The sequence below is a fragment of the Neovison vison genome, chromosome 6 (genome assembly GCF_020171115.1).
Source record: "Neovison vison isolate M4711 chromosome 6, ASM_NN_V1, whole genome shotgun sequence".
NCBI lineage: Eukaryota > Metazoa > Chordata > Mammalia > Carnivora > Mustelidae > Neogale > Neogale vison.
Genome location: NC_058096.1, coordinates 106,116,366 through 106,127,093, shown reverse-complemented (window position 1 = coordinate 106,127,093; position 10,728 = coordinate 106,116,366). Strand labels below are relative to the sequence as shown.

The following is a 10,728-nucleotide window of genomic DNA, read 5'->3' as shown; positions in this document are numbered from 1 at the left end:
ATGGAACAAGGTAACCCAAAACGTAGCAGACTAAAAGAACACACATTTATTATCTCACACAGGTTCTGAGGGTCAGAAATCCTGGAGCAGCTTAGCTGGGTGGTTCTGGTTCAGGTTCTCTTACAGTTCTCTTACGGTTAAGCTGTCATCTGAAAGTTCAACTGGGGCTGAAGGCTCTGCTTCCGAGTTCCCATCATGTGGCATATCTACAGGAATGCTCACAACACGACAGCTGACTTTCCCCTGACTTTCACCGAACAATGGTTCAAGAGAGAGAGACTGACAACCTATTCACAAAAGTTACATACCATTCACTTCTGTTGAATTCACACCAACCATCTCTGGTATGTTATGGGGTGAAGACCAGGAGAAGTGGAAATCAGTGGGGGCCATCTTGGATGCTGGCTACTCCAGGTCCATTGTCAAGGTTGAATTACTGGTTTACTTTTTGGGGGCAATTCAGGTAAATAAATTCCAGTATGCACACAAAGAAAAGTGGCTTAATAGGAAACTATACAAAGGGTAATGATGGCAGGACCCTATCCAGCCTGCTGCCAGCTCTGCCCCAAGTAGAGCACCTCCCCAGGAAAGCAGCCCCTCAACCTCTGGTGCTAACAGTCTATTGACCAGCTGCTGTTCAGGCAGACTTGCCTGTTCACCAGGCCTGGTTGTTGGCTCATTGGTCTACAATGTTAATTGATGACTTTGCCTCAAGAATTTGTTAACTCTTTGTCTAATATAATCCAAAGAGATCTGGACCACACAGATATCCCACAAGACATCACACCGAACAATTACTTTGATGACATTATGCTAATTTGACAGGACAAGTGCAGAGCCATTCTTATGTTGGAGGCCCGGGGAAGACATGTGTATTACAGGAAGTAGGAGACAAACCCGATGAAGATTTAGGTAGGGACTAACTAATTCATTGAAGTTTTTAGGGACTCAGGGGGTCAAAGGTATGCCAGATATCCCCCCTGCAAAATGAAACACAAATATTTTGCATCTTGTATCCTTTCCATGAAGAAGAAACCATAGGGCACCTGGGTGGCTCAGTGGGTTAAGTCTCTGCCTTTGGCTCAGGTCATGATCTCAGGGTCCTGGAATCGAGTCCTGCATCGGGCTTTCTGCTCAGCAGGAAGCCTGCTTCCCCCTCTCTCTCTGCCTGCCTCTCTGCCTACTTGTGATCTCTCTCGGTCAAATAGATAAATAAAAATCTTTAAAGAAGAAGAAGAAGAAGAAGGGGAAGGAGAAGGAGAAGGAAAAGGGGAAGGAGGAGGGGGAGGGGAGGGGGAGGGGAGGGGGAGGGGGAGGAGGAGAAGGAGGAGGAGGAGAGGAAGAAACCATAGAACCAGGTAGGTCTTTCTAGGGTCTAGAGACAACTTTACACAGCTAGGAAAATTCCTCTGGCCCATTTACCAGGTGACATAGAAAGCTATCAGTTTTTAGTGGGGCCAGAGCAGGAGAGGGCAGGACAACAACTCTAGGCTTTAATGCAATCAGCTCTGCTGCTTGAGCTGTACAATCAGGCAGACCTCATGTTGGAGGTATCAGCGGTGGGGAAACATACAGTATGGAATTTTTGGCAAACTCCAGTGGGAGAATCATAACACAGGTCCTGAGTACTCTGGAGGCCATGCCATTTGCTGCAGAAGAATAAATGTTCTTTAACATACAGCTCGTGGCATGTTACTGGGTCCTGGAACACTTGACTTTAAGACACTGTTACCACATATCCAGAATTGCCCAGGTTGAGCTGACTTCTGTCAAATCCACTAAGTAATGAAGTCAATTTTAAAATAGTAATAGGACAGAGGTCAGTAAATTAAAGCTCATGGTTTGGCCACCCACTTTGGTAAATAAAGTTTTGTGGAGTACAGCCATGTCCATGTATTTATGTATTGTCTATGGCTGCTTTACAACAGCAGAGTTGAATAGTTGTAACAGAAACCGGTCCACAAAACTTACAACATTTACTATCTTCCCTTTTACAGAAAACTTGCCAGGGCTTCAGCTAGTTAAATGTTTAAATTTATGAGAAACTACTGAAAGGTTTTTTCCAAAATGGTGTTTGTCTTTCTCTATCGGGCTAAGTTTACTCGACATAATGTCTTTCCAGGTTCATCCATGTTGTCCCACATGGCAGGATTTCTTTCTCATAGCTGAATATTGTTCCATTATGTACATTTATACTGCATCTTCTTGGTTCATCCAGTCAATGGACACCTATGTGGTTTCCACAACCTGGCTATTGTGAAGGTGAAAGTGGAGATATCTTTACAAGGTACTGATTTCCTTTCTTTTGGATATATTCTCAGAAGTGGGATTGCCAGCTCATATGGTAGTCCTATTTTGAATTTTCTAAGGCACCTCCATACTGTTTTCCATAATGGCTTTCCATTTTACATCCCCACCAACAGTGGCAAGTGCTCCCTTCTGTCTACATCCCCACCAACATTTGTTATCTTTTGTCTTTTTGACGATAGCCACCCCAAGTGGTGTGAAGTGACATCTCATCGTGGTTTTGGTTTATATTTCCCTGATGATTAATGATACTGAGCACCTTTTCACATAGCTGTTTGCTATTTGTATGTCTTCTCTGGAAAAATATCTATTCTGGTCCTTTGATCATTTTAAGGTGGGTTATTTGTTTTCTGCTAATTTTTTACAATTAGTGAAGAGCATGCATCACTTCATTTTATTTTATTTTTTTTTAAAGATTTCATTTATTTATTTGTCAGAGAGAAGGAGAGATAGAGAACACAAGCAAGGAGAACAGCAGGTAGAAGGAGAAGCAGGTTCCCAGCTGAGCATGAAGCTGCATGTGGGACTTGATCTCAGGACTCTGACCTGAGCCAACAGCAAACACTTAACTGACTGAGCCACGCAGGAATCCCTATTTTTTGCTATTGAGTTGTATGAATTCTTTATATATTTTACATACCAACCTGTTGGTTTAGAACCCTCCTGGAAGCTTCCCAGGTGCAATCTGAAACCAGTACCCAATTTTCTCTTGCATTACAGTTTTTTTCTTACTGATTTGTGGGAGATATTTATTTATTAAGGAAAGTAGTGCTTTTTTGTGATAAGAGTTATAAATTATTCCCAGTTTACTCTTTGTTTTTTCCTATGTATGTTTTGCTGTGCAGATCTTAAAAAACTGAATTTGATTAATTTTCATTTATAGTTGAGTATTGTGTTCCACTTAGAAAAACCTTCCCTCTTCCCATAGTGTTTTCTAGCCTCTTTTATGCTTCCAACTTTTATATTAATCTCTTATTCTTTTAGAACTTATTTTGATTTTAGGTATGAGAAGTAAGGATTCAACTTTATTCCCCAAAGAGCTAGCCACTTGTACCAATACCACTTCTTGAATTATTGAGTCTTAAATCTAGAATGTATGTTGAATTTTACTAATGACCTGTTAAGCATCTATGAACATAAGATCTTTTCTTTTAAACTATTAATAAGATTAATTAATCAATTATATGAATACTGAATCATTTCTTGTAACATCATCCAAGTTTTCAAATTTATTTGCTTAAAGTTGAGCAAAATTAGTCTCCTGCAAATCTATGATTTGTTTTCTGTACCTGTGACTTTTTCTCACTTATTTTTTTTAAATCATGGCAACTGTGCATTTTTCTCCATTTACTTTTATCAATTTAGTTAACTACATTATTAATTTCTTTTCTAAACCTCTGGATTTATTCTTTAATATGTTTTCTTAATTCATTAATTTCTTCTTTTTTGTTACTAATTTCTTTATTCGCTTTCCTTGTGTTTATTTTTGTGTTTTTTTTAACCCTTGAGTTGGATGATTATTTTATTTCCACTATGAATTTGCTTACAAGCCCCGCTTTAACTATGTTCAAATAAGCATTTGTATGTAGTGTTTTTATTTTCTAGATATTCTGCAATTTCGGTTTTGACTTCCTCTATTTCCCTTCCTTATTTTTATTTACTATTATTATTTAAGAGCGACAGCGCTCCTGAACGACAGGAGGGGTGGGGGAAAGGAAGAGAGAACTTCAAGCAAACTTCCGGCTGAAGAAAGAGCCCCACCCTGGGCTCCATCTGTACACCTGAGCCAAAATCAAGAGTCAGAGGCTTAACCCATTGAGCCACCTAGGCGCCCCTGAACTAAAACACTTTTTAAAAAACTCGGGTAATTTTTACTTTTTTTAAAAAAAATTTTTTATTTTAGTTATTTACTTCAGGATTTTTTTTCCCCCTTTCTCGAGAACACTGGAAAAATTACGTGTTTCGCTCTTCCTCCCATTTGACTTTTCCCCCAGGACTCCGCCTCCACCACTTCCTCCGGGCGTTGAAAAAGGTCAAGAGGCGGGCTCTCCGTAAAGCGCGAAGAGGACGAAGGAACCCAGCGGCCCAGTAGAAGAAATAGCAACCCAGGACCCAGGGGTGCCAAGGAAGGTGAGGGGCGGACCTCGCGTTCCGTAGCCCCTACACCCTAAGGGGCCGGAGGAGGCAGGGACCACACCCCCGAGGGTTCGTGGCCGATTAGCCAATCGTCGTCCCCGAGGCCCTGCTCTGCTCTTTGATTGGTTTTAATGGAGACGCCCCCTCCACGCTGAAGAGGCCCAGAGCCTGGCTCAGACCTGGACGGTGGCCCGTAGAGGACAATAGGCTTGCGGAGCGCGGCGGGGAAAGATTTTGCGGCGAGTGCGAAGAAGCCAGTGTACCAAAGAGTCGGAGGAGGACTGGCCTGTGGGGACATGGCCGCAGCCTCTGCGGTGTCGGTGCTGCTAGTAGCGGCGGAGAGGAGCCGGTGGCTGCGAGTCCCGGGCCTGCTGCTGCCGTCCAGGTAACGTGAGGTGGAGGGGCGATGGGTCTGTGTCTGGGGCCCGGGGCAGGCGTGGTGTTTAATGGACTCCTGCACGCTGCGATAGGCGCGCGGGGCCCGAGGGTGGAGACGGAGGGACGGGACTAAGGGAGGACGGAGGGACAACCTCAGCCCCTTTCGGGGTGTTGTGCTTTCAGTCTTGGCATCGGGAGGGAGACGTCTTCACCCCCGGCCCTTCCTGTTCCTCCCTGTACACCCCGCAGCCGTCTGCCTCTGTTTTTCCATTTTTGAGGCGTGGGGGAGGGGTGGAGCTGGGTCGGCCACATCCACGCTCCGCTCACTACCGCGGCGACAGCGACGCGGCGCAGCTGCTGCGGTCAGTGGTTCGCCGTATGGGTGTGTTAGTGATCCCAGTGCGGGGGAGCCCCAGAGGGCTCAGCGACTTGCCCGAGTTTACACAAGTGGGAAAAAATGGAGCCTGGACGCCCTCGAGCGCTTTTGGGTTCCGCTATCCCGGGTCAGGTGTCCGGTTCAGAGACCTGGAGTTCTTTCTCATCGTTGGAATGGATCAGGTTAACAAAAGCAAATTTGTCTTCCAGAGGGCCGAGAGGCTGTTTTGTCAAAAGGTCTTGGAGGCAAGTTAACTAACGTGACTCCAGTGTCCAGGCGTGAGCTGTAAGCTTCAATGACAATAACTTTGGTAGTGAAGACACCCTCAGGTTCCCAGGTAGCAGGCTTCTCTATCTTGCTTTGCTTCTTCATCCTCCTCCTCACCTCCTTCTCCATTCTGGAAAGACGGCGTTGCTTGGTGCTGAAGGGCCCTCAGACTGCAGTCAGAAGCCAGGGAATCTCAACTTTGCTGCTCACTAGCCTGTGAGCAACTTTGGGCAAGTTACTTAATGTCTCCGTGCGTCAGTTTACTTACGTAGGAGGAGGTGATGATACTGTTCCTAAAGGAGATAATATTGGCAGCTAGGATTGTGTGAATTAAATGAATTAATGCGTGGAAAGGATTCAAACAGTATGGTACAGATGAATCCATAAATGCAGCCTTTGCAGACCCCCATTTGGGTCAAGTTTTTTGCTCACTTTTATTTTCCACAAGTTAAGGTAGAGGTATTTAGATTTCAGTTGCTTAATTGTGGGACTTGTCCCAGAGTAAAGTCAGACAGGTGGTGAAAGTGGTGCTTTTCTCTTTCTCCTCATTTTTCTTTTCTTAGGTTTCCAGGGCTCTTCAGGATATTACACAGACCCATTTTCTCTCTCTTCCCTACTGTGTATAGAACTGTTTTCCTGGAAAATGTTAGTGTTCTTAGTGACATAAGGAATTACAAATCTTATCATTATAGAGGGTGGTTACATGTCTTGTAGGTCATGATTCTCTAGTAACTCAGAGAAAAGAAATCTGGTGGTGGAGTTTTAGAAATGAGAATAAACTGATTTAGAAGTTATCTTCAAGTAGGGTGGAATTATCTCATGGAAGGAACTTCTTAATTTTGTTTTGTAAGCCATTGTTTTAAGTTGAGCTTAGATAATGGTGAGAAATTATCTAATCAAAACATCAGTGGGATAGAGGATTATGTTAAATGGTGTGTGTGTATGTGATTCTCTTGACTAGAATAGCAGAAGAAAACTTTAATTCAGCAGTTGCCTTGATCAGAGTCTTAAGCTGGATTTATTAAGAAGCATTTTATAGATAAAACTGTGCAGGACAGGCCTTGAATCTTAGTTGAAGAAAAAAAAAAAAACCCTATCTGAAGAATGTGATGGGAAGATGCTGTGAACTAGAAGGTGCCTTTTAAAGATAAGGAAAAATGATATTTCTCCTTCAAGATCAAGAGAGTGAGGTTAGTGGAATTGGGAAGATGTGGGAAAGCAAGAGCCTCCTGAGGAAGCCTTCTTGTGGAATTCAAGTGCCATAGCTGTGGGTCTTCCCATCAGCCCTGGATGGATGTCAGTAGCTGATTGATTGTCCATCAGAGGCCAATGACTGCCAGACCTGCTGTAATAATCCCACCTCCTACACCTCTGCCCCAGTGAAATGCTAGTTCTGTTCAGTTACCTAGTTATAGTCACAGCATATACATGCTACACATACATAGTTGAATAGTATCTAACATACATTATGCTTTTTATCACCTGCTTTGTAAATGATCTAAAATGGTTAGTTGTTTATAACTATAGTTTTGTTGCATCATCCAGATCTGGATGGAAAAGACGGAGGTGGAATTCCTTCTGCAATTTGTTGTTTTCCCAGTGTATTTCTTTTAGCTGGCAACTGATAGGCATTATACTCTTTTGTTCCCAAAGATACTATAGCCTGCTTTCTGTCAGCTCTTGGTTAAAGTTTTGTAACTTACTATATCAGTAGGTATCATGGAACTTAAAAATTGCTTTAGACCTTAATGAAATTCTGCCTAATTAAGAAACCTCAAACAGGGGTGCCTGGGTGGCTCAATGGGTTAAGCCTCTGCCTTCGGCTCAGGTCATGATCTCAGGGTCCTGGGATCAAGACCCGCATCTGGCTCTCTGCTCAGCAGGGAGCCTGCTTCCCCCACCCACTGCCTGCCTCTTTGCCTACTTGTGATCTCTCTCTCTCTGTCAAATAAATAAATAAAATGAAAAAAAAAAAGAAAAAAAGAAACCTCAAACAAGTCATTTAGCCTCCCTGGTTTTCCATTTCTTATTAACATAAAGACTCAGCTTAAATTGTATTCTTTGAAAACTGAGAACTCTTCTTCTATGAGGACACTGAAATGTGAGTTGTAAAGTAAAAATTGGGTCTTGAGAGAGGGAAAAAACCCTCAGATATAACCATAGTTACCATACCCTCCAAGGCTCAACCCCTCCTACAAAATCTTAGTATTCATAGTTTTGCATTGGGGGGCCATAATGAAAAAAGGCTGGAGAAACACTGATGTAAAGAGACTTGCCAGGGATCACCAGCAGCTAGTTGGTGAGGGTCTCACAGCCCCATAACCAGCATTCTTTCTGCTGCCTTTGATCAGCTCCTTCTCTTTACTTCTCTGGGCTTAATTGTTCAAACCTGTCTTACCAGGCGTTAACTTAGATCGGTATTTTTCAAGCTGTAGTTTGACCAGCGTATTTTATTTAATAAACTGGAATAGAACAGAAAGTATGAAAACACAGGGAAATCTTCTGTCATGAAACTTCTCTTTGGTGTGCATACCAGCTTGTGAAGTCACGTGAAAATATAGTTTTTACTTTGGGTTCTAGTCAGAAGAGTTTGAAAAAGCTGAACTGGATGTTCTTGAAGTACCTCGACTTTCTAATTGTTGGTGACTCTGTGGCCATACGCCAGCCTCTGGAACAAGCAGGTTAGGTGATCCATTCAAGGACACAGTGCCAGGGAAAACAGCCAGAACTGTAACTTCCGGTTTCTAGAGGGATTGTCTTCCCACAATAAAGTCTTACTAAGTCACTTTGTGGGCTTCAGGCTTAACTAAGATCAGATCATATCTGGACTTGGTTTCAAGTTTTAAACAATTTTGATTCTTTTGAAACAACTGATCTGTGTATCCTGTTGAATTATAATTCCATTTGGATTCATTTGCTAGGAGATGGACTTGGAAGCAAAGAACCATGAAGTATGCAACGACCACAGGTACAGTCTCTGCTCTACTTGGCTTGGCGTCAGATTGTGAAATGTTAAATTCCTTAATTTGTATATGTAGAATTAGTTCTCCCTATACTTTTGAAGTTTGGGATTTTCATAATCATTTTCTTAGTAAGTTTTGAGTCATGGTTTCCACCTCTTTTTATGTCAAATCTCTGTTGTTGAGTCTGAAATACATATAGAAATAATTGAGAACATTTAAATGTATGTTGGTATTTCTGCCTCTCTCATCATCTTCAGTGCAGTGAATTGCAAGGCATAGCTATGATCGTCTAAATCAGTGCTTTACAACAGCTCTGTTAAGTAGCAGAATGTTTTTCCAAATAAAACGTTACATGGAATTCCCACCTCTGAAACATATGTAAGTGTAACTCCTGGTTGATTGGATGCAGCTTCCTCCCCACAACACACACAGGCATACATCATCCCAGCAGCTCCTGTGACAGCTCAGGCTCTGTAGATACCCACAGAATGACCTTGTTTTAAGTTCTATGACTGTATTTTTGGAGAAAGATAACTTTCATAAACTGCCAGGGAACATTTATTTCATGTGTGATGATGGAAATGCATTCTGCATATTAATACAGTAACATTATGTTCATAATCATGGCACTGGTACCAATGTCCTGGCATGGTCCTCACTTGTATTTATATCACAGGAGAACCACGCATCCCTGTGTGCGTTTAGGGGCTAGAGCAGAGTGACTGAGAGTTCAGAATCTGGAGTGACACTAACCTGGATTCAAATCCCGGATCTACTATTTTTTTTAGCTGTATTATTCTGGGAAAGTAATATCTCTTTGAGTTGTAATTTCTTTATCTTTAAAATTGTTGCAATAATAGTATCTACTCCATAGGCTTATTGTGAGCATTTAAGTCCAGGTTGAGTCTTTAGCAAAGGTCCTGAGGCACAAAAGGTACTTAGGAAAGGTTAATTACTATTAACTATGATGGGGGTTGGGGCTATTATGATTTGACCTTATCATACCAAAGCATCTTTTCATTTTAAAGCTGAAAAAGCTGAGTTAAATAAGAGTTGATGTTAATGAGGGCACCTTGAATTTCAGTGAAGAGGATAAAAAAGACACAATCGATATCATTTTGTCTTAAAATGGTTATTTGAGGCTTCACTGTGTTGATGTTACCAAAACAGATGTTCATCAGCTGGTTAATATCACAGAATGTTTATTTTGCTTTCTCATTTTTTGCTCTCCAGTAAGATTTGTGTGTGATTTTCATGGTTTTTAAACAGGACGAAACATTGCCAAGCTCCTCATTGCAAACAGAGGAGAAATTGCCTGCAGGGTGATACGAACAGCCAAAAAAATGGGTATACAGTCTGTGGCTGTGTATAGTGACGCCGACAGGAATTCCATGCATGTTGACATGGTATGTGGTTAAAAACAAAGTCAAATTTTGTAAGTGATTGGCTTTTTTATTGGGTTGGTACTTTACTTCTTTATGTTAATAGTTTATGTTTACTGTGTTAACAGGGCATAAGGGGGAAAGTTCAGTCATCCCTATTGGGAACATTTTTCAAACATAACACTAGTTGAACTAAACTGTGTTTGGTTGTGTAGTTGACTTACAGGCAAAGTCATCTCATCAAGGGTTGGTAAAGACAGTTCACATAATCTGGCCACAGATCTTACTTTGAGGGGCACATATCCGGATCCCCGATGTGCAAGAAGGATCCAGGTTCCAGTCTTAGTAGCTACCACTTACTGGCCAATGGATCTTCGACTTAATGTTTCTGAGCGCAGGTTTAACCATAAGATTATAACTGAAAGGATCCTACTCCTTGGTACAAGTGTTACCATTTGTTCCTCGCAGTTATTCACCAGCCAGAACCAGCCCTGAATGAATTCAACTCTTGGTCTTCCTTGTGCCTGTGGCAAGACCAAGCAGCAACAGAAATTCGTGGCAACTGGCCGCCCCTGGGCTTTCAGCATTGCATGGCATGCCCGTGGGCTCTCTGGCCACTTTTCTCTCTTATTCCGTGGAGTGACCAACTCAAGCCTGCTGTTTTCCATTCCAGCCTCTGACTCTCCCTCTACCCACCTATTCTCAATTGATGATTTTGATTCACAGAGGAAGAAGAAATGCACTTACTCTGTTCACTGCATCTGCATCTGTCGTTGTCCCGTCTAAGGCTAGTTGTCTTCCTATGCTTTGGAGTCCTCCAAAGGATTTACCCTTTCAAGCATCTTCCAGCTTCTTTTCTCAGTGATCTCACTCTAGATCATTTTGTCTGCTCCTCAGGCTTTACTAAGCCTTTCCAAAT

At 42.3% G+C, this 10,728-nt stretch overlaps 1 protein-coding gene across 3 annotated transcripts in view; it reads left to right on the top strand.

Annotated features, from left to right (window-relative positions):
• The first annotated feature begins 4,513 nt into the window (after positions 1 to 4,513).
• Positions 4,514 to 10,728, top strand: part of MCCC1 (methylcrotonyl-CoA carboxylase subunit 1) — a 56,838-nt gene continuing 50,623 nt past the window's right edge. The window contains exons 1-3 of one of the 3 annotated variants that reach the window (XM_044251859.1): positions 4,514 to 4,828; positions 8,386 to 8,432; positions 9,697 to 9,833. In XM_044251859.1, the coding sequence (XP_044107794.1) occupies positions 4,740 to 4,828; positions 8,386 to 8,432; positions 9,697 to 9,833 (273 nt within the window). In that variant the 5' untranslated portion in view covers positions 4,514 to 4,739. Of the gene's footprint in view, positions 4,829 to 5,435; positions 5,535 to 8,385; positions 8,433 to 9,696; positions 9,834 to 10,728 lie in introns of those variants that run through there. The other 2 variants (XM_044251860.1, XM_044251861.1) reach the window with 2 other exon arrangements.